The sequence below is a fragment of the Panthera uncia genome, chromosome D4 (assembly GCF_023721935.1).
Source record: "Panthera uncia isolate 11264 chromosome D4, Puncia_PCG_1.0, whole genome shotgun sequence".
In the NCBI taxonomy this organism is placed as follows: Eukaryota; Metazoa; Chordata; class Mammalia; order Carnivora; family Felidae; genus Panthera; species Panthera uncia.
In genome coordinates, this window is record NC_064807.1 from 76,449,276 (window position 1) to 76,476,883 (window position 27,608).

Consider the following 27,608-nt stretch of genomic DNA (forward strand, 5'->3'; position numbering starts at 1 on the left):
GTTTGACCCAAGAAACTAGTGTCTGAACTCCAACACCCCTGCCAGATGACCACAGATTTTAAAAATCAGCAAACAGGGGAGCACTTAGAGGCCAGTACATTTCACCTGAATCTCCTGTTTCAACCTTCTTCCCAGATTCCTCCCAGGAAGTTACATAATGGCCAACGACTTCAACCAAAAACAAATTATATTTTATATTGTCCTAGAGATCGTCTGGTGTGTCCATCCTGGTGATCTTACGTGATCCTCACATGTAAGAAAGATGTTATTTGCCCCATTTTTTCCCCGAGCTCCAGATTCTCAAGTCAGTGGAACTCCCGTCACAACATGTACCTCTAGGTCCCCCTCCCCACAGCCCCTCGATGCTTTTGAAACGCTACCCACGCCCTGTCCCTGGGGTTCCGGCCACTGTAACATTCCGATGGAGACGGATACTAGATCAGATAGGAAGCAGGAGAAGAATGAGGAGAAATACGGAAGGCAGTCAGCTTGGTAGCCTCTCGTCTTTCCTCATTTCTGCACAAGTCATTTCCCGCTGTCTTCCGTGCAACGAATAATCCCTTACCTGTGCCTGGCACTTTTTACCCTGAACAGGGCACACTCACCCCCATTTTCTCACTTGAGCCTCACAACAACACCCTGAAAATAGCTTGGGATGTGAGGCCAGTTGGGAGATTGATGAAAATCCTGGCTCCTCCACTTTCCCGGTGCCGGGCAGTTTCCTCTACCTTCCTATTCGTCACCACCACACGAGGCTGTGCTGAGGATTACCTGAATTTTGATGTGAAGGCTTATCCCCAAACCTGCTAGGTTATCGAGGACTCGATAAAAGTTAGTTCTTCTTATTCTTGCAAAGGGACTCTCGGCTCCATTTTAGACACATGCCAGAGAGAAGCTCAGCGGTCGAAATGATGGACTCAATGTCATACAGCGAGTGAGCGGAGAAGTCTCCTGGCTCATAGCTATTGGTTTTTAAAATATATGTCAAGCAAGAGTCAAGAAAGCCTTCCTTAAGGTTGCAGTGTGCTGTGGTCATGCGGATGGTGACAATGATGGTGGTGGCAGTGGCTCATGCCCCCCATTTTAGGAAACCGGAAAGAGAAGCCCTCTTGCATCAGACTGCCTGTGCAAGGAAATGTCAGCAATCCATCAACTGTCTCACTTCCACTGTGCCGCCGTGGTCGCTGAGCCCAAGAGCCACGAGGGAGAGAGTAGAACCCGATGTTGACAAAGCATGTGTGTTGGCCCAAGAGGAGCTGAGTTCCAAACTCAGTTCTGCAACCAGGAACAAGTCACTTTGTGTCTCTAAGCCCCAGTATCCATATCTAAAATGAGAATCATAAAGCCCATCTTAGGCAACGGGTGAGAGGATGGAGGGAGGTAATACAGTTAAAGCATTTAGCACAGAGCCTGGCATAGATCAATTATTGAAACAGGTAATAACAGTAAGCACTCTTCTCCCAGAGAATAAGCTATTCCTTTGAAGGTATTGAGACACTCTCAGGGATTTCACTATCTCTCTGGAGTCTGAGGGGAGCCATTTTGTTCTGTGGGACATTTGAAAATGGATAGTGTTGAAACGGCTTCCCAGAATGCTCTGCTTGAAGCAAGTTGCTTATCAGCCAAGAGAAAATGGAGGAATAATTAGTGCGCTCCTCAAAGCCGCTCTGCCTTTTACATCCACAGAGCCACCCAGCCCCGGCAATAAAACCTCCCCGGCCACATTCAAAAGACCGTACTGGAGACCCCCGCTTCCCCTGTCAGTTTCCCCTCCAGGCTTGAGGGCTTGAGAGGGGAGATCCGTCCTTCCCTGAGCATCTCACCCCCGAGCTCGGCGCCCCAAAGGTTTGCGGGATGAATGTTCGCTGAATGACTGAACGCACAAAATTAGTATTTTTCTCGTATTCTCCATTAAAAAACCAAAAAGCAAACCCCAACTTCTCTTCTCCCCTCTGGACTGCAGTATTAGTTTCCGATCCCGTCCACCCACACAGCTCCAGCCCTCCCCAGTGTCTGCTTCACGAGACCAATCCTATTACAGCCTGGAGAACAGCAGCAGGCCCAGCCTTCAGGAAACGGAGCTGGAATGATAATGAGCTTTGCGGCTCCCACCTCCCAAACCAGAACATTGACTGAATATTGGCTATGAGTCATCTGATATTTTTGTGAGCTGCAAGGGCCCGCCACACGTCTCTGATTGCACGGTTCCATCTGACGAGAGCGTCATTCCAAAATGCCTCTTTCAAATGGCCCACACTTGCCCCTGTCACTCCCTCTCCAAGTGACAGGACAGTACCCCATTTAGAGCTCCTCTGTTCCCATCTGCAAGGCATTCTATAACCCCGCAGAGCGCCCCCTTTCTCGTGTCCCATCATTGGGACCCTTTGTCAGCCCCGCAGCCCTCACCCCTTGAATCAATGCCTCATTGTGGCTGAGCCCTCAGAATCCTCGGTGGGGGAAATAAAAAGATGAAAGTCCCTGGTGATGCTGCAAAGAGCGAAGGGGCTAGCGGCGAATTAGGATTCCAGCCCTGTCGAGCAGGAGGGATTGGGGACAGAGGCCCTCTGAGGCGCATCAGTGAGCTGCCTGGCACCTGCATCTCCTGACCTCAGAATAATCATGAGGTTGTGGGCCGTATCAAAGAAGGCATTAATGATACAGCCAGAGGACTTAAAGCGGGGCCGCGTGCGTGCGGGTGGGGGGGGGGCAGGGAGCTCGAGGCCCAGGGCAGGAGGAAAGAGAACGCGGAGGAGGGAGGTGGAGCACGGGGAAGGCTGGCAAGAAAAGAGCCGGTCTCCATGCTGGAGACCTTGGGGGAGACGGGGGAGGCCGACCTAGAGGAGAGGATGAGACAACGTGGGAGCAGGGCACTGGAGAGGGCCACCACGAGAGGACGGAATCAGAGAGGGGAGGACAGAAATGAAGCCGTTGGGCCAGGCCTTCATGCGTCAGCACCCAAAGGCTCAGGGAACGCGGACGCCGGATGGGCCTTCAGAGGGCGATTCGGCCCTTTCTGGGAAGCGGAGGCTGAGTGTCGCAGACCCGACGCAATGTTACTGGTGACAACCCTGACTTCCCAGCTTGGCCAACTTTTCCTTTGCTTTCCAGGACCTCCTTCTGTGGGGAAGAGCAAAACCAGAACAACGAGCTCATTCCAGGGTTTCATGTGTTTGTGCCGGATCCAAGCAGCTTCCCACAATGAGGACTCTGCCTCAGTCGAGGCCCATCTCCTACACCATCGGCAACCAGTGCTCTGGGCAGCGATGAGTGAGTGGTATTCAGAAATTTGGCAACGCTCCACTGCGCGTGGCACCCCGAACCAGCCACGGGGGTCGGCGGCTTACAACCATTGAGCACTCACTGTATACCAGGCACTGGGCTGCAGGCTCACACACGCCATCTGACTGAGTCACAGATGGAGATACTGAGCCCTGGAGGAGCGAGACGCCCGTCTGAGACCCAGAGCTACTCTGAGTTCACACTCCACGCTCTCTAACCCCAGAGGCACCACGCTTGGTGCTGCGTACTAGAATGTAACATTATGACGGTGAGGCAAGGAGAAGGAGGAAACAGGCCACGAGAAGAGAAATAGATCGAAATCATGGAAAAATACTGCAAGTTTGAGTGTGTGAAGGGCCTATTATCACATTCCCCGCTTCCTCTGGACCTGCCAGGATCCCTCTCCTCCATTCACAGATAATTGGAGCTCACCGACAAGTGCTCGGGGAAAGGCTGGGGACCAGGGGTAGGAGGGACTGTGATCTATAAATACCATTTCCCAGGCTAGCTGGTGACAGCCTGCCTCAACCCTGGCAACAGAGGAGTGGCTTAATAGGCCGGTTCCAGAGGGGAGGGTCTCACAAAGGGCTGACACAGCCCCACCGCAAGGCAGTCAGCGTGAGGCAACGGGGACCAAGTTTTAAAAGGCTTTTCTCTGTCCCTGGGGATCCAGAACATCTTCCACTTGCAGCCAAAGATGAACTCCAATACATCCAAATCAGCATCTTTCTGTTGGATGGGATTTCAATTCATCTGACCGGGAGAGGAGGGGTGCTGAGGGGAGGGAGGAGAGGAGGAAGGAGGTGAGGGCAGAAGCCTGCATTTTTATTTTTAAAGCCCGGAAACCTTGGCGCCTGATTGGTGGGCTCCCTCCGAGGGCCACGTGCAGCAGCTTGGACCACAGAAGCAGAAAACCTTCGAGAAGAAGACTGGGAAATGTTCAGCCCATCCCCCTCATGTGTACACCTGAACGCTGAGGCTTTGCTGCTTAGGTGAAGCGAAGGATCAGTGTCTCCTGAGTGCTTTCTACATTGTGGCTGTTATCCCTCTATCCTCGTGTCAACCCCCTGAGTTAGGACTCCTTTGTGATTTTTCCTTCTACTGAGAGGACACCGAAGGCCAGAGAGGGACGGTGACTTTCCCATGGTTGCACAGCATGGATGTAGCAGACCAGAGTTCAGGATTTCTGGATCCAAACCCGGTGTTCCCCTCCAGTCCCCGCTGTGCTTTCCTTACCCTTGACAACCCAGACCCGAGGAGAAGCTAGGCTCCAGGCCATGCTCCCCTGCAGGCCCCTGTCTTTGCCTCAGCCAGGATTTTCTGGCGACCTGACAGGTCTCCCAGTGACACAGCTGGAGTCGCTCGTCATTTGGAGGACAGAGGCTATGCCACCCAGGGCTTCCCATCACTGGCTTCAAAGACACACATCTCCCTTTCAGAACCACCCGGGTGGGGAGCCCAGGCTGGGATTCCTAATTCAAGCAAACTCCCCGCTGATTTTAATTGGAGGTTTTGCCTAAGACAGGAATGCAGTGCCAGGCCAGTGGCATTTTAGGGAAGATCACACAAACTGAGTGCCAAGGAGAGAGGGGGGAGAAACAGATCTAGGCTAAAATAGAAAACTATAATCCATAATTCCCGTTTGCCTACCAGGAGTGTTTATTTAAAAGTGGAGAGGAAATGAAAAAAAATGAAATTGGAGCTCTGAATTATTCTTTTATTTATGCCCTGTGCTTCTTCCTTGGCATTTCTTTGACATTGTAATGGGTGTCTGAGTAATTCAGTGATACGCCACAAAATGTATACTCTGTAGACCGTATTCTAGACCGGGAAGGCAAAACAGTTGTTTCTAGGCTTCTGATGATGCACTGTTTTTGTTTTTTTGCCTTTTTTTTTTTTTTTTTCGGTTGTGCTGCACATGACCGTGCGTGTGTGCACTTGCGTGCGTGTGCCTGTTAAAGGCAACGTGCTGATAACAATGAATAGGTCAATGGTGTCAGAATGTTCAGGGCTCAAGTGAAGGAAGCCTTGGCCTCTGGATGTGCTAGTGTGAATCATAACTGGCCATCAGACCGACTCTGTGTGCCTCATTTCCCCCAGAAAAAGATTTAGCTTTTAATCCTTCATTCCCCTCTCTGACTTTCTGTTGTTGCCTTAAAAACCTGTGTTCCCTGCTTGTCTCGGTTTTTGAAATGACGTCAGAGCCTCATTGAATGGCTCACAGCAATAAGGAAGGAAAGACCAAAAGAAGAGTTTTGTAGTCCGTTGCCGCAGTGAAGATGCCTTCTAGTCTGGCATCGTGGAATAAGTGATCGGTCTTATTTGCAGAGGACAGAGGTAGAGGTTAGAAGGAGGAATGGGGAGAACAGCCATGTAGAAATCCACTAGAGTCTTTAAAATTAGGTTGTCAGGAGCTTAATTGGGGAGGATTATGAAACAATTTTTGCAATTACACAGATCTGTGTCTGGAAGGAGGTGACAGACAACATCAGCTGCATATTCAAACTCGGCATTTTGCTTTGGGGCATGGATGTGCTGGAGACAAGTGAAGGAGGGACCCGGGAGCCTCTTTGGGGGTGACGGAAAGGCTGAAGGCACAAGCAGTTCCCGGGGGCAGGGCTGCAAGAGCGGTTCATTGTTCCTGGCAGTAGCCAGGCACAGAAATGAGCGACTAAGACCCCAAGGCTAGAAAGTACAATCTTTTGTAATAATCGGGGCTAACGGGCTTCCGTACAGTCATGAAGTACACTAAGGGTCATCTACGTCAACGAGGGGTGCAGTGGTGGGGAGTGATCACAGGTGCGCGAGCCGGCTGGTTAAAACACATCCTGGACCCTGTTCTACCACTATTTGCCCTTGGATACTTGACCTTGCTATGTGACCTTGGATAAGTCCCCTCACCTCGTGGATTCTCCGTTTCCTTGTCTGTCAAATGGGGAAGGTGACACGTACTGTGACTTCAGAACCAGGATCAGATACGCCTGGGAGGTTTGCAGTGAAAGGAAGTGATGACTAACCATTAGCCCTTATTGTTACTGAGGGCAAGAAACAACCAGCTGCGGTTTATAAATGCTCTGGGTAAAAATATCGCTCTCAGTTACTAGTTGATTGTAGCTTAGTACCCTAGTCTCTCTGGTTACTCACCCTCCACAGTCTTAATGAATGCTGTCACCATGATGTTTGAAGAGAGAGCAAGACATCGGCTTTGGAGTCAGAAAAAGATTGGGTATTGAATCATAGCTCCGCTACTCATTATTTAACCTTCAGCTAATTGCTTGTCCTTCCAAAGCTTCTGTTTTCTCAGCTACAGAATGGAGTAATAACATAGTACATTTGAGAACCAGGTAAGCTACTATATATAAAGCTTCCGACATATTGTAGGTGCACAGTGTCTCTCGTGAAAACAAACTATTGTGTCCATCTGGCTCACACAGAAAACGGTCCCTTTGAAGTAAGTAGTTACAGATTATAAACCCAGGGTCAGAATTCAATAAATGTCACTGGGTCAGCTGAATACTGATATAAAAACAGCAACAACAACAGAACATCTTCCTGACAATCTCTTACGTATCCGCAAACATAGAGAGATGAAGGACAGATCTAAAGGGGAAAAGTAAAATAATAGTAACAATACTACCAACATCAACAGAATGGCTTTTAGAAGAAGACATAGGGAAGCATTATTGTGATATTGGCGGAGACACAGATCACTTAAAACAGCTCACCATAAAGGAAACAATGATTAATGGGGGGGGCTATATTACCATCAAATATACCCATCAAAAGATATCAAAGAATAAAAGGACAACCCTTAGTCAGAGAGTACATTTGCAATACCTCTAGCCAATCAAAGATTGCATTTATAATATACAGGTAACTCCTAGACTGGCCGGATGCTGGGCTAGTCTAAGGCACTTTATGCTGGTCTAGGGTCTGCCCTTCCTTCCTGGGTCTCTTTCAATCAGAGTAGATGCAATTATCACAATTTTTATTTTTCTGGACAATGCACCCACTGTATAATGAATGTGATTTGCCCAAGAAAGAAAGAAAGAGAAAGAAGAAAGAAAGAAAGAAAGAAGAAAAGAAAGAAATAGAGAGAAAGAAAGAAAGAAAGAAACTATATAGCAGTAAGAAGAAATCTGATAACCAATAGGGAAAATAAGACAAATGATAGGAACAAGCATTTCATAGTAAAGGATATTCCAAAGACCAATAAGTACACACAATTCCACTTCATTAGTCATCAGGACAATGCCAATTAAAACTACAATGAGAGGGGCGCCTGGGTGGCTCAGTCAGTTAAGCGTCTGACTTGGGCTCACGTCATGATCTCACGGTTTGTGAGTTGGAGCCCCACATCGGGCTCTCCACTCTAGGCGCAGGAAAAAAAAAAAAAGCTGCAATGAAATACATACCCCTTCAGCCGGATGGCTAAAATCAAATAAAGAATACAAATAAAAAAGATGGGGACCACCAAGTCTGAGCAAAAGGATGTGCCCCAAGTGACACTCTCCGATGCTAGTGGCAGAAGAGAAAAGTGGTTCAACGAATTTGAAAACTGGAAAGTACCTACTAAAGGTACATATTAGGTATGGAAAGGGGCAAAACCAAGCTGCGGTGAGTGAAGCGATGAGGAGTGGTTCCCCCAGAGAGCAGGCTGGCAGTGTCCAGGAGAGGACGCAGGCGGGTTCTGCAGTGTGGATAATGCCCTAATTTGTATCTGGGTGCTGCTGGGTACATGTGTGAACTCATCTTGTGACAAGTCATCTTGCTGTACATCTGTGATACCTTCTCTTTCTCCGTGTCTTCAATACCTCAATAAAACATTTATTTCAAAAAAATTCCTTTAAAACATCCAGAATTATGCTATTAAGGCAGCTGTACTTTACATTTTTATTTCATTTTATTTAGAGAGACTCCTAATCAGGCTCCTCACTCAGGGTGCAGACCCACATGGGTCTCGATCTCACGAACCCTGAGGTCATGACCGCAGCTGAAATCAAGAGTCGGACGCTTAACCGACTGAGCCACCCAGGCGCCCCGAAAGCTCTCCTGTTTGGGTCTCTAATTTGAGCGTCACAACTTTTCTGTGTTGTGGGCTGGGTTCAAGAGGGTATCATGAATCTCACTTTCACGATAGGAAAAACCAGGCTCCGGGAGGAGACGTGACTTATTTTGCACGTCACCAGCGGGCTGTCACATTGCTGGGATTATAACTCACCCGTGTGTGAGCTTGCTGGCCAATTTGGAGGGCGGAGGTGGGGAGGTGGACTGGAATTGGCCCTGGAGGAGAAGAAAGAGCTATCCACGGATATTGTGAGAACTTCATTCTATTTCTGACTCGGTCCTCTGAGCCTCTAGATTCTATTCCAAACAGGAAGCCACTTGTGAGCCCCAGGGAAGAAAGAAACAAAACAAAACAACTAAACTAAAAACAACAGAAAGGGTCTGAAGATGCCTATTTTCTTGCCTTACGTCAGCGGAGTGAGTCAAACTGCCCTACTTGCTGCAAATTCAGAGTGACAAACAGGGATGAGATTGGAGAGACGCCCAGCAGTGCTGGTTACAAGGAACTCTCTACATCACTCCTGGCGAAACCCAGCTGCCTGCACACATCTCCACACCCCTCACCCACGCGGTACACCCCTGGCTTGCCGTGGGGTTCTGCCTCACTGGCTGCCTGCTTTTTTTTACCCCCATAAATAGAAAAGCAACGCCAAAGATATCCTTAGCTAAACATTTCGTCGCCCCATCGTTGGGACGGCACTTTGTACGCTTCTCTGACTGACAGTGAACTGCCCTGAGCCAGCCTGGGGTTATTTGTGGGTTTGCACCTCTTCTTTAATAGGACAATTTAATACGCACTCAGAATAGGTCTTTGTCACCAAATTGCTACCCTCCCCTCCCCCAGACACATACACATACACACAAAAATGAGTAGGTCAGGGACTATCCACATAGCAATTTGCTCCAGGGAGAGCTGTCTGTGGGTTTAGAGTGACAGATTTTCAGAATCCTGGGGCTGAATGATGCTTAGACAAGTCCTGGTCCATGGGAAGCAGAGTCCAGAGAGGTTATGTGACTTGTTTGAAGTCACACAAGTAGTACCTAGAAGCTCAGAGCCAGAATCATCCCCTTGAGGAAGAACCCCATACTCTGGCAGAAACGTACGCTGTTCACCTTCCCCCGACCTCTCCCAAAGGTAGCCTTTTACCTGGGGTGACTACGCACTGGGGAAGAGAAAAAACTCACACTTTTCAAGGATTACTGGACACTGGATCTAAACTGATACCAATTCCCAAAGACAAAAATGTCACTGTGGTCCACTAGGCAGAATAAGTGTTTATGGAAGTCAGGTAATCAACAGAGTTTTAGCTTGGTCTTTCCTACAGTGGGTCCAGCGACGATTTCCTATAGTTATTTCCCCGATTCTAGAACACATACTTGGAATACTCGGTAACTGGCAGAGTCCTCTTCCCACGTCAAATACCCACACTATACATTTACCCAGCGAATAATGAAATCATATTATGGAACATTCTCTGCCTTTAACCAGCTTCCAAGAAAACAAAACAAAACAACAAAACAACAGCAAAAAAAAAAAAAAATATGCACCTAAGTTGAAACATGTAGCAAGGGGCGGAAACCTTAAGATAAACACACTAAACAACCATCTTGATTGACAAAGGTTCTAAAGGGCAATTTTGTATTACAAAATGTTTCTTCACAAGTTCTCTGAAGAGTGCACTCTTTTTAGACTAAAACATATTACACTGCAAAACTAAACAAAACCCACTATGCATGGCAGGTGGCTCACAGATCCACCTGTTTCAGAGACAGGAGATCTATGTTCCTTCCCTTGAATCTGGAGAGAATCGAACACTTTTTTTGGACCAATACAAGAAGTCAGAAGCAATTCGCCCAGTGTATGGATTCTGATCTCAAGAGACTTGCAGCTTTGGGAAACTCCCTCTTGGAGCTCTGAGCTCTGAGACCACCTACAAGCAGTCTGACCACCTGACTGGAGTGGTCACATGGAGAAACGCTGGGCAGGGAGAGGTGTGCAGCTGAGCCCAGCCTCTGGCTGTGTCTTCCAAGGCACCAGACACACATGAGTGAAGCTTTCTTGGAACCTCCAGCCCAATCCAGCTGCCAGCTGAATACCAATTCAAGTGATTTCAAGTCAGCTCTACATGGAACAGAAGAATCACTCAGCCAATTCTGGCACAGATACCTGACCCATAGGTCCTGAGCATAATATGATGGTTGGTGCTTTAAAGTTTGGGTCAACTTGTTATATAGCAATAGATACTGACACTTCTATATACTGTGAGCCCCAAAGAGAACTCAGGATATCTCTTCCCTATTCCATTACTACCAACCTATGTTACTGTACGAGGCAGAATTCTAAACATGTCCCCTCGTCCCCTGAGATTCCCAGCAGTAATCCCTAGGATCTGTGAAAATGATAAAATATCTCTCCTGTGATTGTGGCCTGTTAACTTGGCACAGTTGACCTAAAAATACGCAGATTATCTAGGCGTGCCTAATGTAACCACACGTGCCCCTTTACAAGCAGAATATTTTCTCTGGCAGGATTCACTGCACCTTTGCTCCTTTGAAGGTGCAGGCGGTTGGCGTACAGGGACTGGAGAGTGGACTCCAGGAGCTAAGAGCAAACCCTGGCCAGCAACCATCAAGGAAATGGTGACCTCAGTGCTCCAACCACCATGAAGCGAATTCCGCCAACAACCTGAATGAGCTTAGAAGCGGGTTCTGCCCCAGAAACTCCACGTCTGTATTCCTGCCTGTGAAGCACAGGCAGAGATCCAGCTATCCCACGCCCAGACTCCTGACCCAAGGACACTGGGACACGGTAAATGTCTATTGCTTTAAGCCTCTGGTATGTGCTACCCAACAATACCAAACTAATACAACTACTCTGACCGAGACTTGGTTTCATTTTACTCTTTAATAAAATGACAGGAATAAATTAGTTGTTAGGGTCCCTGATGGCTATGCTATTTTATGCATTTCATAATTTTATGTCGTTTAACCTTCCTGAGCCTCTGATTCCTAAGGTAAAGTACGGGCGTGAGACTGGTCCTCTGCCAGTTTTATTTTATGGGCTGGATTTCAAGCTTTCTGTGAGGTCCCCCTTGTTTCGTCGACAGCTCCACTACTCCCCTTTGCATAGTTCTTACCACCTGGTAGGCACTCACTAAGTATCTGCTGAAGGAAGGAACGAACGGATGAGTACATGAAGATTCAGTGAAAATATTCATGTAAATATTCTTTGGCAAGAATAAAGGACAATGCCTATGTAGAATGGCAGCAGAAGGATATTATTTCATAATGCCAGGCCAGTCATTAATTTCTGTGAGCCTTAGTTTGCTTACCTGTAAGTGGGAGACTAATCATTGCTGTAGATCCCTGACAGGTTATTTATGTATAAAGATCAGATCAAATCACTGATGTGAAAGCCCTCTGCAAAGCAAAATAACCTGTACAGAAGGTATTTGTCTTAGCTTACTTTTAAAGGTTAGGAATGTCCCCGAGCCTAATGGGGTAAATTTATTCTCTAATTATACCAGGAACTGAATACGTTCCTGCTGTTACTTTGGCTGCTGCTGGTTAGGACTCATGCCACCTCTCAGCAGGACTGGTACCTGCTGGGATACAAAGCCATTAGCATCTGCCTAAGCAGAAGGTGTGAGAAACTCAGCTCCAAGAAGACAAGCTTCAAGATGAGGATCTGTTGACAGGAAGGATACCTGTGGTACCACACCAAACAATCTGGGTCGCTGCCTCTTAATCTGGTGTAAGGCATTGATTTTGTAAGGTTGTGTATTAAGGGACCCCCTCTCTTGAGAAAGTTCGAGAAAAAGGGGTTCGATGGCCAAAGAAGTTTGAAAAATATATACATATGACCCATCTCACTTTACTTTTCTTTCTAATTGAAATGTTTTTAAACTTTTTCAACCAAAGACATCACCTCCTTTCCCCCCACATCACAATATCCTATAGGATTCACTCAGGGGGATTCATTTTTGCTTCGTTTCTACCAAGTGAGGTGATGGTGTACTTAGGCCATTGAGAGGAGTATTCTAATCCAAGGTTAGTGTGGTCCCCAGACCAACAACATCAGTATCATCTGCAACCCAGGAACCATCCCAGACCTGCTGAATCAGAAACCCTGGGGGTGGGGCCCAGAAACCCATGTTTGGAAAGCCCTCTAGGTGATCATGATGCCCACTCTAGTTTGAGAGCCACTGCTGTGATCCAGAGATCAGTGGTAAAGCTCATGACAACCCAGGGAAGAAATACTGAATCTTTTTACACCCGGGAGAAAAATTCCATCGATTCTCTAGCTCATATTTCAAATGGCTAGCAGAGATTTACTAAACCATAGCATTCCTTCCAATTTTTTTTTCCTCTCTACTCATCACCTAAATGATAATATACAAATTCCATAGTTAGGTATTCAATTTCTCCAGAGTTTCATCTCAACATATAGGTCTCATCTTTTTTTTTTTTTAATGTTTATTTTTGACAGAGAGAGAGACAGAGAGACACAGGATGAGCGGGGGACGGGCAGAGAGAGAGGGAGACACAGAATCTGAAGCAGACTCCAGGCTCCGAGCTGTCAGCACAGAGCCCGACGCGGGGCACGAACTCACAGACCGTGAGATCATGACCTGAGCCGAAGTTCGACGCTCAACCGACTGAGCCACCCAGGCGCCCCCATATGGGTCTAGTCTAATCTTATTCAATAACAATTAAGACCAATACACTAAGAGTTAATGTTAACTGATCACCTACTATATGCTAAGAACACTGCATATATTATCTTGGGTAATCTTTACAATAGCTCGGTGGGCGAAGTGCTGCTTTTGCCTTATTTTACAGATGATGGCACTTAAGACCAGAGACACTGAGCAAACAGCTCACCAGGATTTAACACCAGGCTGTCAGATTTAAAGCCTATGCACTCATGTCGATTTCTGCTCTCTCTCTGTTTTCTGATTTCCCACTTCTGGATGAAATTAATCTTACAATTAAGATTACATACGTTATTTTATTTGCTGCTTTCCAGAACAGAAAACCATTCTCTGCCCCGAATGCAAAGCATCATCATCCTGCATCGTCCTAAAACTTCCATCTCAAAAGCTCCCTCCCTCGCTTCAGTTTGGCAAGCGCTGACTGTGTAATTATGCACCAGGCACCTTTTCCATCACTGTGAGGCGGAGGGACCGACTTGTCCCTGCCTTCACGGAATCTGTGGTCAAGAAGGGTAAGTCTGGGATGAAATACACCATTGCGAATGTGCCATGTGGGATGCAGTAAAGACATCCTGTAGGGCAGCGCAAACTGGTCTAGTGAGTCAGGACATGCATCCTAAGAAGTGTGGTTTTGATCTGAAAAGCAAAGGACAGATAGAGTAATCCAGGCAAAGAGGCCAGGGGATTCTCCCGTCTTCTGCAACAGGAACGAATTTCTCTCCCTTCTTACCTCTACTGCTACTCAAATTCTGTTTTCACAAAGGGAACCATAACAGAATCTATTTCATAGGCCCGCTGTAAGGATTCGATGAGTAAATATACGGAAGGCACTTAAAACTGTGTCTGGTACATACGTTAACTGTTATGATCATTTTTTTCCTCACTATATGACCTTACACAAGTTGCCCCACTAACAGTGGAAAATTAGCTGGAATAAGTGCTTCTGTCTCAGGACGAGCTCACGTAATTGGCCTCCGTGTGAGTGACTCACCTCACAATGACTCCCTCCCTTCCCTCAGACAAACGTGTGACACTCACGGCACACTGAATACTCACGACTCGCTGGTCTGTTCCCTCCAAATAACACACACGCTTGTTCCCACATCTGCTTCTGCCACTTGTATTTGCTATTATTATATCATGGAATTAAAAGTCAAATCAATTAAAATATGAGCTGTCTTTTTCTGTGGAACCTAATTTGCATGCTGTGAACGAAATTCTAGAAAGACGCTTGCTGGCCAAAAAATGTCATCGATTTAACTAAAGGGGGAAGTACCTGAAAATGATTGGGACATGAAAATCTACCACTGTTTAGATTGTCTTAACAGTCTTCGAGCTCTTCCTCACTTTGAATAAACCAGAGTTGGAAATGTTATGCAATTACGGGCCTGGTTTATGCAAGAAAGCCAGCAGAATGTCAAATCAAATATACCAACACCCTCAAAAAAGATTCTGGCCCTACTTCAAAAGGCTGGCCAAGGAATATGCATTTAGACATTTTAAGTTAAAATAAAATGTGTTTATATATGTGCAGCATGTATATGCCTTTTAAGAGTCTCCATTTTAACTTAACTTTTTCAATTGACTGACACACTATTGGTCTCTAATTTTGTCTGGTGAGGAGCCTTGTGCTTTGACATCTTACTATATGCAAAAAGTGACATACGTGATCTTTTACTGATTTTCCAACATTAGGCATGATTTTTATCTCCACCATACCCATTAGACAAATGAAGTTCAGAAACCTTAATACTGTGCCAAGTTCACATTGTTAGTAAATGTACCTTCTTCTTGGCCTGTTACGCTCCAGAGTCTGAAGTCTTAAGTACCTTTTTTTTTAAGCTTTTTAAAAATGTTTATTTACTTATTTTTGAGAGAGAGAGGCAGAGAGGGAGAGACTGAATCTCAAGCAGGCTCCACGCTGTCAGCACAGAGCCCAACATGGGACTCGGACCCACAAACTGTGACATCATGACCTGAGCCGAAATCAAGATTCAGACGGTTAACCAACTGAGCCACCCAGGCATCCCCGAAGTCGTAAGTATCTTAAATCCCATTGCCTGTTTACTATATTGTTACGTGTGGTCGGGCTTATGCTTTGTCTTCTCCAGTGGAAACATTCATTTCTTGGGGGCAAAAACAGAGTCTCCATCAAATATCTAAGGTTTGCCACCCCTGTGTTCTTGATTATATTAATATTGTATCTGCACTTTTTTTTTTTTGTAAGTTACAAAGAGTTTTCACATATATCCTATAAATTGCCTGGGACATCGACTCTATAGGGTAGCTATTCTTATTACCCTGACCATACAGATGAGGAAACAAAGGGCTTGGGTGGGTTTAGAGATTTTTGGAGGTCATGCATCTAATAAGTGGCAGAGCAGAGACTGTCAGTCTAATAAACTGAAATTGACTTCAGTTCAAATAAAATATAAGAAGTCCTATCCCTCTGCTCCACTGCAGGAGTCTATGGAGATTAAATCCAGAGGCAAGTAAGTATAGGGTTCAGAGAGAAGAATCAAAACCAGCATGGATACTGAGGGTCATCATAGTAGGGATAACAATTATCTTGGTGGCCAGAATCTTTCCATAGACACCAATTAAACACTATGTGGAGCAAGAAATATGTTAAAAGCTGACATGGGTTCAGAAGCCATGGCCCCAGGATTGGAGCCTGAGGTGGACGCCCCCAAGGGATTTTCATCTCAACAATGCATAATTACACGCTGCTTGGCGAAAACCCGGACTGCTGGATCAAGGCCATGTGAATATGAGAAGTAAAAATAAACCAAAGTCATCGGAAAATGCCAATAATTACACTGCCTGCCCTCGAGTTAAAGTGCCATGAATCTGCTTTGCCTTACAAGACTCTAACCTCCACAAAAATCAGGTGACAGCACATAGGAAAGAAACCCCAAATCGCACTGACGTGAAGGACCTACTCAGTGCTTCGGGTTTTTCTTCATCCTGTTGAATTTCATAGACTCTGGGAAGTGTGTATTTTCATCCTCTTTCTGTTGCTTTTTTCTTTTTTTCTTCAATAGGGTACATTTCCCAACGTAACATATGTAACAAGAGATACTTTCAGGATTTGGATCCAGGTCAGTTGAAGACAATCTCCCATCTGCAGTTTCCATGTGACCATACTGTTTGGACTGTCACAGTCTCAGGGCCTCAGTTCTAATCACGGTCTATTCACAAATTCCCTGAGTGACCTCAGACAAGGCACTTAACCTCCTTCAGCCTCAGCTTTTTCACCTAGGAATGAGGAAGGTGACCTAACCACACACAGTTTATGCGAAGAAACCCTTAAATTATTTATATGGCAACGGGCACAATTGTAAAATACAACATCACCATGCCTTTGGGACCCCATTCCACGTAGAAAATAACTTATTTGTCCATTCATCGAACGAAGTTTTTTTTCAATAGCTACCATGTGCCAATGGCCATGTGAAGAAGTTATGATGTTTAAGTGGTCAAGAACATGGGTACAGGTATGCGCCTGGAACCCACAGTCTCACAAGAGAGCCATATAAACATAGAAACATATAAACAAAGGTATTATGGTAGCCTGAGGTTTGGGGTTTCATTTGGGAATTAAGGATGTTAGGATATCAAATGGGTCCCAACACCCTTTCAACGCAAGGAGCACAGCCTTTGGAGCTGAGTTCTGAAGGACACACAGAAGCTACAGAAAGGGAGGGAAAAGGAAAAACACATTCCAGGTAGAGAGAACAGCCTATGTGAAGCCCTGTGGAGCAGAAGGAAGCATGTACATGGGGCACCTGGGTGGCTCAGTCGGTTAAGCGTCCGACTTCGGCCCAGGTCATGATCTCGCGGTTCGTGAGTTCGAGCCCCACGTCGGGCTCTGTGCTGACAACTCAGCGCCTGGAGCCTGCTTCAGATTCTGTGTCTCCGCCTCTCTCTGCCCCTCCCCCACTTGCACTCTGTCTCTCTAAGAAATAAAATGAAAACATAAAAAAATTAAAAAAAAAAAAAAAGAAGGAAGCATGTACATCTCGTGAACTGAAACATTAGTGGGGATGTAGCTGTGAGAGCCAAGAAGAGGCATGAAACACAGACAGGAGGTAGACAGTGGCCAGATCATGGCAGAACTATAGGTCAGCTTAAGATTTTACTCTTCCTGGGACCCCTGGGTGGCTCCGTCGGTTGAGCCTTGGACTTCTGCTCGGGTCATGATCTTGCGCTTCCCAAGTTTGAGCCCCACATCGCGCTCACTGCAACTCAGAGCCTGCTTGGGATTCTCTCTCCCTCTCTTGCTACCCCTCCCCCACTTGAACTCTCTCTTTCTCTCTCTCTCTCTCAAAAATAAATATTTAAAAACAAATTAAGGGGCGCTGAGGTGGCTCAGTCAGTGAAGCGTCTGACTTCGTCATGAACTCAGGGTTTGTGAGTTTGAGCCCCCACTGGGCTCACTGCTGTCCGAGCAGAGCCTGCTTTGGATCCTCTGTGCCCCTCTCTCTCTCTCTTCCCTCCCCCTACTTGTGCTCTTTCTCTCTCAAAAATAAACATTAAAAAATTAAAAACACATCTTAAAAACAAATTTAAAAAACCGATTTTGCCCTTCCTCCTAAGAGCAGTGATTCATCACCAAAGGCTTTAAGCAGAGATGCGACAAGACCGAATTTGCTTCTTAAGTAATAACTCTGACTTCCTCGTGCAACATAGATTGAAAAGTGGTTACAGTAGATTCTGGGAGATATAGTTAAAAGGCCACTGTAATTTGGGGCCAAAGATCTTAGTCTGAAGTACAAGCTACTCATTAAAATGGACTAAGATTCAATTACTGACCTTATACCAATATTTGGGAGTTGAACTGTTATTCTCTCAATCTCTGGGAGTGATATTTCTCCTACATTTGGGCAAGACCTCAAGGTAACTGAGTCCAGCTGTTTTCAAATTGCTTAAGGAAAAAAAAATCCCCTATTTTCCCAAGTGAGTTTTAATGCAGAATTCCCACAAAGAACATAGCCACTCTAGGGAAACGTGAGGGGTAATTGTGCAGTACTCAACCTGCACCTGCCCACGCGAGGCACGAGTTTTATACCCAGGGCTCTCAGGAGCATCCCATTATGGATGTAGGCTGGCCCACACACAGCAAAGCCGTGAACTGAACTCAGGTCCTCTGGTTCAAACCCTGTCCTTCTCCAAAGCACCTTCTGATGCTAAATAATGATGTTTAGAGGACAAAGGCCCTGCTGCTTGCATATTTAAGTGACTTTCAGGGTCTGGCATTGGGTTGGGAGGCGAGGTGGTCAGTCCACACTTACGGAATTGCACAGAAACCTGATGAATCCAGCACTGCCCAAGCTGATTTCCTGCTGCTTTCTTCTCTCCTTCCCCTTTCCTCCTTTCCTTCCTATCTTCCTATTTTTTCCCATTCTCCCTCTCTCCGTCCCTCCGTCCTCCCTTCACTCTTTTGCAAGGAACAGTGTGAGGTGAATTCCATCACCATGCAGTTTGTAGTCTAGGCGGGTTGATCTGAGTGCCCTGGACCATCATGCCTCAGGGAGAGGTGTAAGAGCCTACAGGTTATAGGAAAAGACTGCTAGCACCGGAATCCTGCCTCTTACCTGCAGTGTAATTTTCAGCAAGTCAATTAACATCTCTGTGCCTTAACTTCCCTACCCAAAAAATGGGATGAGTCAGTGCTGCCAGGTAAGGTCATCATGGTGATTACGTGGAGGTGAAAGTGGTTAGGACAGGGCCTGGTACCTGGTTAAACTAGAAATGTTAACTATTACGTGAGGCCTTGGACCTAAACTCAGCCTTGTTCTCTTCCTGATGAATTTCATGTTTCTTATTCACTTTGCTTGCACAGTTCCTTTCTGCAGAGCTCTCCGAGTTTTACAACGTGCTTCCCCACACACCATCTCAGGTGAGCCAGACATAGACCCTCTGAGGCAGGGGGAAGACTTTATTATCCCTATTTTACAGAGGAGAAAAATCAAGGTCCAGAAAGTGTCAGTTTGTCTAAAAACAGCCGTGACCAAACTCAAGTTCCACCTCCCAGTCTTTGCCCCTTTTTAGCTGCACAACATGAGGATCTCCGGGGAGTGAAACCACCCACAGCTCTTTCCTGTGGGTCTCTGCCTTCCCTTCGCCTGTCCAAACTGCAGCACTGTGGTGCCACACTGGTGCCAGCTCCCGAACAGGCTAACCGGTATCCCTGGGACCCCAAAAAGAACCTGACCCATCATGGGGACCCATAGATATTTGGTTGGCTGTTGAATCCCCCTTTGGCAAGTGCAGTCTGGAATTAGCATCGCTGCCCCCATCCCAACAAACACTGAGCCTTGCAGTGGGGTGGGTCTTATTCTCGTGGTGCTTTCAGAGCCCGCCACAGAGTAAGCTCTCAGCAAATGCTTGCTGAGTTGACTTACACCGAACCTGACCTCCTCTCTCTACTTACAGGGGATGGGTCTGATGTGTCCGCTTGGGTTTCTGCCTGGGCTCCAGAGTCGATGGTTCAGGGCTCCACAACCGGGGGCCATTTCCATTCCAGCCTATAAAATTCTAATCTTGATCCGTCACCACCCCCATGCCCTTGAGGAGCTAATCCTGCCTTTGGCATCACACACACTCAAAACGAGGCGCCCCAGCCAAGCACAGCTGCGTCTCTTTGCTGTTGCACACTGCTCAGAGCCTGCACAAGGCTCTTGACCATGAAGCCCACCGATGGTGTCAGCAAGACAATTCCAATCCTGTCACATACCTGCCCTGTGACCCAGGGCAAGTTAATTACACCTTTGCCTTATCGGTTCCCCCATCTATGAAACAAATCCAACTGGCATCCACTTTGTAGAGACAGTAGGAGAAGTAGATGGGTCCTCATCATTAGCAACACTTAGACCTATTGAGTATCACATGGGCTAAGTAACTTACATGCAAAGTATCAGTTCCGGGTAAAAATAACAACAAGAAAAGAAGCTAACAAACCGCGTGTCTTCCGTGTGCCAGACACTGCTCTCGCATTTGATGGGGTTAAAGCACTGAATCCTCCTGGCAGGTTGGCACTATTATTAGCCCCATTTGACACTTGAGAAAACTGAGGCTCAAAGCTGGTGCTGACCCCCCCAGGGTTACAGTGTAAGCAGCCGACAGAGCTGGGATGCGAACCCAGCCAGTCTGACTGTAGACTCTTTATACTTAGCCAGCTCTCCTGCCTGTTATAACAGCTGCTCAGTAAGAGGCTGTTATGGTTTTGTAATTAATTTTATTTGCCCTACATGTAAGATGGTCACGTCTAGCTTTATTTCTACTTAATTCATCCCATAGTACCTAACCGCCAAAAACGATTCCCTCTGCCTGCAAAGACCCACAGCTCCCAATATTCACACCCTTGAATCTGGGCGGGGCTTTAGCCAGTAGAATACGGTGTCTAACTTCCGGAGCTAAGATGCAAAAAGTCCCACCGCTTCCTTCCAGTCCCGGGACGCTGTCGCGCTGCAAGCAGCCCAGGCCACATGGAGAGGGCACGTGTAGGCAGTCTGCTTGGCAGCCTCGGCCGAGCTCCCAGCTGCCAGCCAGCAGTCTGCCAGCCGTGGGCGTGAGTCATCCTGGACGCCCAGTCCAGTCGGCCCTCAGATGACCCCAGCCTCCGCCGCCTTGATGGACCCCCGGCTGTGCCCAGTCAACCTGCAGAATCATGATGGCTGATGAGAAAGTGTTCTTTTTGAGCCGCTGAATCTTGGGGTGAGTGTATTGGTGGCATTTGCCTTCCAGACCAGCGTCGAGTTTCCAGGATGCCTTAAAGCTAGCTCCGATTATCGGCTCACCACTTAATTTTAGGGGGAGCCACCTCTTTGAAGTAACAATAAAATAATTAACACTTATTGACCTTGGGGATCTTATTAAACTCTCTGTGCCTCAATTCCTTTAGCGGTAAAGTAGGAATAGTAGGGTAGCAAAGGTACCTAGTTCGGAGGGTGGCAGTGAGGATGAAATGAGCTAATTCATTATCGGGTGCTGAGAACAGTGCCTGGCCTTTAGAATACATGTATAAAGTGATAGCATCCTCTTTCTCCCCGTCTGCCTCCAGTCTTAACTGAGTTAGGTGTTTTACCAGGTCTTTTGTATTTCAAAATCTTAGTCTTTGTACTTAACCTGAAGGCAAAGCGTTATTATCCCATCGCCAGGGAGGTGCAGGGACGTAGGGAGAGCCTCGTGGCTGGAATGCCACGGAGCCAGGATTTGGACCCAGTCCGCGTGCAACTAAAGCCCCGTGCTCTTTCCCTCCCCTACCCCGCCTCGACATCACCCCTCTGCGACACGTGTAAAAACCCCTCTGACACCTGTGGTAGCAAAGGCATCTGCTCAGTGGACTCATCTCCCCCGGAGCCTGGCACACACAGACCAACGCACAGCAATCGGCTCGTTTGCAAACTCCAGCTCGCTCAGTCCAGGTGGCTCAAGGTCCCCTGTGTTAGCACCTTTGTCTGACACTGCTCTGTGGCGGGGAGGTGCCCTGCCTGCTGGTGTGAGAAACACTCATTAGAAGCTCCGATTCGGATGTCAGGGAGCAGCTCACAGCCAGCAAGGAGGTTCAGCTCTCCTGGGAAGGCTTCAGAGGAATCCACCCAGAGCCGAGTTTCTGTGCCCTGCACCCCCCAGCCCCCGGCAGTCAATACTTGTTAAATGAACATAATTGACTGCCTTGCTAAGGTGGAGTGCTAGACATCCTCTCCAGATGAGTTAGAGCAGGGATGTTCGGATTCGGGCAAGTTTTCTCTCGTGGGAGGACAGAGGGCCACACTGGGAGGTCTTTCTTTGAAGGTCCTGGTGGTGGTGGGACGCTTCTAGCCTGGCGGCTTGCAAGGGAAGAGCAGCTCGTGGACAGATGTGGACATCTGCCCTCCCAACAGGGAAGCGACCTGCCAAAGGTTGCGAAGCTTGCCAATGGTGGGGCGGGATCGCAGTCTAGCCCCGTGATTCCATGCGGTGTTCTTCCCGTTGCCCATTTTTGCCCCTCTTTGATACTGTCTTTTGTTGCGTTTAATTTAGTTTTGAGAGACACAGAGGCAGAGCATGAGCAGGGGAGGGGCAGAGAGAGAGAGGGAGGCAGAATCTGAAGCGGGCTCCAGGCTCTGAGCTGTCGGCATAGAACCTGAAGTGGGGCTCCAACTCATGAACCGCAAGATCATGACCTGAGCCGGTCAGACGCTTAACGGACTGAGCCACCCAGGCGCCCCTTTCCTTTCCTCTTTGTAATGCCCGTCTGGCTGCTCTCCTTCTGGAGCCCTCCTGAGCCTTCCTAGACCTGGCAGGACTGATGGTGCTCTGTGACCTGCACCCTGGAAATTCTTCTCACCTTTAATAAATGTGTCCGACTTTGGACCTTCCATTTCATTCTCTGTGGGGACACCTGGCAAAACTGACAGATCGATCTGTTTAAAATCAGGTAATGGTTAAATGTTACCCTTTGCCACCAGATTTGCATCCAGTGTGGCGAATCCTGGGGGTGCAGGGTTTCTTCACCTATAGATCAAAAGCCACTTTTTCTGGGGTTCTGGGCTGAATTATATCTCCCCCACATTCGTATGTTCAAGCCCTCACTGTCGGTACCTCAGAATGTGACTCTATTTAGAGAAAGGGGCTTCGAAGAGGTAATTAACATTAGGTCATTGAGGTGGGACCCTAACCCAAAAGGACTGGTGTCCTTGTAAGAAGAGATTAGGACACAGAGACGCACAGCGGAAACACCATGGGAGGACACAGGCAGAAGGCGGCCACGTGTCACCAAGGAGAGAGGACTGAGAAGGAGCCAACCTTGCAGACCACCTCAACCTCAGACTCCCAGCCTCCAGAACTGTGAGAAGATCCATTTCTGTTGTCTAATCCACTCAGTCTGTGGTACTTTGCTATGGCAGCACTAACACACTGATTTTAAGCACACACACACACACACACACACATATATATATATACAGGGTTTTTCGTGATTGCTAACAGAGCCCCTCCTCTGAAAGACATCCTTCACAGCCCTGTGTACTGTGCTCCTTTCTGAATCCCTCACTGCATCCAATGCGGGTCACGTGACCAAAGCCTGATGGATCTAGATGGAATCTGGGCACTCGCTCGTGGTGGCAGCTTGGGCACCTGCTGCAGATGACAAGGAAGCCATTTTGTGACTGGACCCCTTTCTTTCGTTCCTGTACTCGCCGCACTGCAGCGAGGGAGCGACTGCCAGAGCAAATCCTATTTGGTCCACCAAGTAATGATCACAAACTAGCTGCCAAGCAATGGGTTCAGAGTTGGAAGGAATGGGAAACACACGGGTCAGCACGGCCAGGAGTAAAAGGAGGAGACTTCACAGTGGGGGGAGAAAGGGAAGATGGGTAGGGGTTTTAGAGTAATGGGGACCTAGACTAAAGAGCCTCTGTAGTGGCTGGTGCAATCAGGAAAGACTTCATGGAGGAGGCGGCATTTGATCTGAGTCTGAAAAAATGAAGAGGAAAACGAGTAAGTGTGTGGGGGTGGCTGGCATGAGAGAAATGCCTAGAAGTGTCACGGATCTTTAATCTTTGGGTGCCTGTCCAGGAGGGCAAGGAAGAACACGGTATTTAGCATCATAGCGCTGGGGGATCCTGTCTCTTCCTCTTACGGCAGGGCTTCCAGACCCCAGCATCGCTGACTTTTTGGCGAAGGATAAACTCTTTGTTGTGGGGATTACCCTGTGCAATAGCACCCCACACCCATTATGATACTCAAAAATGTCTTCAGACATTTCTAAATGCTCCCTGGGAACAAAATCACCTCCTCTTGGGAACCACTGATGTGCACTGTAGCTCTGGACCAAATACTGGGCCTCTCTGGGCTGGTTCTCTGCTCTGTGCAAAAAGGGTAGCACTCAGCTATACAGACATGTGGCTGACCGCAAATCTGGTAAGTGAATGTGACTTAGCCTTACTCTTTTAAAGAGTGGATCTCTTCTCTCTGAATAAAGTTGAGTGCAAAACCCCCAAATATGAAACAAATCAAGGTACAGCTGCGCTAGCCGAAGCAGGGTGCACAGCCCCCAAACCTGCCTTCTGCTGGATGGAGATGCCTTTGTGGAATCCACAGAGGCACCACTACAGAAACCACCGCACTCCCCCCCTGCCAGGGAGCAGCTCACACATGCCCTGGGAGAATGGAGTCTGAAAGGGCTGGATCTCAATCCTGGCTTCTTCCCCAGAAGTTTCAGAGGGAGCAAAGAAACCCTAAGATCTGTGAAGACCCAGGAACTTCTGTCTTGTCAGCCCAGAGGGAAGGAAGTGAGGCATCCAGGTGTTTAAGGAGGCTCTCACTCTCAGGTGAGGACCCTGCACTCACAAGACCCAGCCAGGGGGTGCCTCCTTAAATTTTCCTGGTCTGTGCCTTGTTTGTGTCGATGACTCCAGGCCCTGATCAAAGGTCCTCAATATATAGCTGACGGATTAGTTAACCCAGTTTCTTCACCATTAAGATGGGGATGCTAAAATCTGCTTTGTTAAGTAATTTCTGTTTTTTTTTAATTTTTATTTATTTTTTAGACAGAGAGAGATGAAGCGTGAGCCGGGAGGTGAAAAGAGAGACAGGGAGACACAGAATCCGAAGCAGGTTTCAGGCTCTGAGCTGTCAGCACAGAGCCCGATGCAGGGCTCGAACTCACAAACCACAAGATCATGACCTGAGCGGAAGTCAGATGCTTAACCGACTGAACCACCCAGGTGCCCCAATCTGTCAAGTAACTTTTAAATTAAATAGATAATACCTTTCAAGCAACCAGAATAATGTCACATAGCAGTCAGGGCTATCGCGGGCTCCCTTCCACTGTCCGACGGATCAGACAGAACACAGAGGCTGAAAGTTCAGGGCATATTCAGGAAACAGTGAGAAAACCCAGGACAGCAGCAACCAGAAGCAGAGAAGCCAGAGACGATCCAGAAAATGGTTGGTCTGGACCACGCAAGGCCTGGCCTGCCACCAGCAGGTGCATCATCATCGGCATGGCATTTCCCTGGGCCACGGGGAACTTAAGCCAGAAACAGGTCTGAGCCTGCAGAGGCGGTGGGGGTGGGCTGGGGGGTCGCACTTACCTCTCTCTAGGCAGCTGGTGGTTGGGATTGTGGCGACAGCGGACACTGAGGCCGAAGAGCTTGCGGGCGGTGCGCTGGATCTTTTGCCTCTGGGCCTCGGTGGCGCTCTGCAGGAGCTTGTAACGGTTCTGCAGGTCCCAGTCGTTGCCCCAGTGCTGATGGATGCTCCCGATGGTCAGGAAGTGGTTGCTGGGCAGACGCTTCATAAACGATTTAAACTCATCTAGCGAGAGACAGAGGCCAAGAGAGAAGGACTGAGCAAGGCTGCCCCCCCTTGGAGGCTGCCTGGAAGGCTCAGCCCCACCTACCAGTCAGGCAGGCTTGCAGATAAAACTCACTCCTTTGAGGCCCCATGAACTCTGCACTAGCCTCTCAGCAGCTCCGGGGAGGCCGCTCCGGGGAGGCCGTGCAAGGGCCACTACACTTTCAGTGAAGGTTCTTTTACTTTGCTCCCACAGGAGGGAATCTGCATCCTGCATCCTTATTAGAAACGAGGCTGTCCAGGGGGCGCCTGGGTGGCTCAGTCCCTTAAGCACCAGACTCTTGATTTTGGCTCAGATCATGATCACAGGGTTCACGGATTCGAGCCCCGCATCGGGCTCCAAGCTGGCAGTGTTGAGCTTGCTTTGGATTCTCTCTTTCTCTCTGCCCCTCCCCAGCTCATGCTCTCTCTCTCTCTCTCAAAATAAATAAATAAACTTAAAAAAAAACAAAAACAAGGCTTCCCAAACTTCCGTCATCTGAATGCCAGCTTGATAATGATATTCACATATTTGTACTTATATTTACTTAGTATTTTCTTTGAATCAATTCAACCAAATTTTTATCCAATTCTGCATTAGAAAACCTCCATCCCATGCCTTCAGTAGAATGGGAGCTATAAAAATAAAGCTGTAAACGTATACAGTTATGAAAACAGTATTAACAAATCCTGGCCAGATAGTGTTGCCAGCTAAGTGATCAAACCCTGGGGCCTGCTCTCACTGTGAAGCACACAGGAAGGTAGCCAGCCATGGGGAGGTGCTAACGGCATATTAGCACCAACTGGAACGTTCTCTTTGAAGTCATCTGCAGGGTCGAGGGAGAGCTGAGATGGGTCAAGCTCCTTGCTACATGATCCAGTCCTACTGGAAGTTGTCTGTGTACCACCTCACGTCACATCCCATTTAGAGACACCCCACCTTAAGAGATGGGGGCAAATCTTGGGTCTCCCAGGTGAAGGTTTCTGCCTCAGTTTGGTTCTGTGTTTCAGAGTTTCCGTGTCTTCTGCAACTCGACACAACCTTAGAGATAATCTAGGTCAGCTTTCTTGTTCTACACAGAGGGAAAATGAAGCCCAGAGCAGGGAAATGATTTTCTGAAGGTAGAACAGCCAAGGAGTGACAAGAGGCAGGACTTGAATCTGAGCTATTCTTTTTTCAATATAATAATTACCTTTGTCATGCTCCCCAACTATCGGGAAAATAAAAGAATTAGGAGGTTGGTCATTTTGCGGGGGGAAAAATCCAAATGGTTGGGGATATATATACATGCATATATTTAAATATAAATATATAAATATGTATAATATATGCATATTTATATGTATAATATAAATATAAATATATGTGTATATATATACGTATGTATATATATATTTGCAGCTTAGTACTTTTAGTTCGTGCTGCAAAAGCTATCAGGAAATTTCAGGTACATTAGGCATTCATTTTATTTTTAAAAATGCCTACGTAGCTTTCAGTAAGCACCACGCTCACTCTGAAACACCTCACCCATATAAGTGATTTTACAGCAAATCTACGAGGTGGGTACTTTCAGCGCCTTCTTTTATAGAAACTAGGACACAAAGAAGTCAGTTATCTTGCCAAGGTCACACAGCCAGTAAATGGCAGAATTAGAACTCTAAACAGGCTCTGAATGTATGCTTTTACTCAGCATTATACACTTACTCTCAACACATAAAGAGGATCAGTATACTGGGGGAAAAAAGAAACTAACTAACTAAATAAATGGTGCCAAAAATAGGAATCTCTGACCCCTACAGAACTCACAGTGCCTCCTTATTGCCAGTCAGACATTCAGGAGATCAAGTTGCATCTGGACCCCTGGGCAGCTGTATGACCATTATTCTTTCAACACCTCAGTCTTCCCATCTGTCAAACAGGTAACCTAGCACCTAATGCAAATCAGGAAAGAGTGACACAGCACTGTATCTGCCTGAATAGTCCTCGACATACAGAACGCGCTCAGGGGATGGGTGGCTAGCATAGGACAACGCCGGCTGGTTTATTCGGGGAGTTGGCTGGAGGCAGGGGGCTGGCCCTAATGACCCTGTGTGTTGGTTGCCCACAATACACAGCCTCCCCCAACCCCCAAGGAAGATATGCTGCTCTCCTGTAGAAAGCGCTGTTGACCTTGGAGAACATGACAGTCGTTTCACTGAACCTGAACCTGGGTCAGTTAGGAA

General features: G+C 47.3%; 1 protein-coding gene across 1 annotated transcript in view; it reads right to left on the reverse strand.

The window, feature by feature from the left end:
• Window positions 1–27,608, reverse strand: part of BRINP1 (BMP/retinoic acid inducible neural specific 1) — a 125,465-nt gene that overhangs the window by 2,654 nt on the left and 95,203 nt on the right. The window contains exon 6 of the mRNA XM_049627879.1: window positions 25,145–25,367. Within this exon, the coding sequence (XP_049483836.1) occupies window positions 25,145–25,367 (223 nt within the window). The remainder of the gene's footprint in view (window positions 1–25,144; window positions 25,368–27,608) is intronic.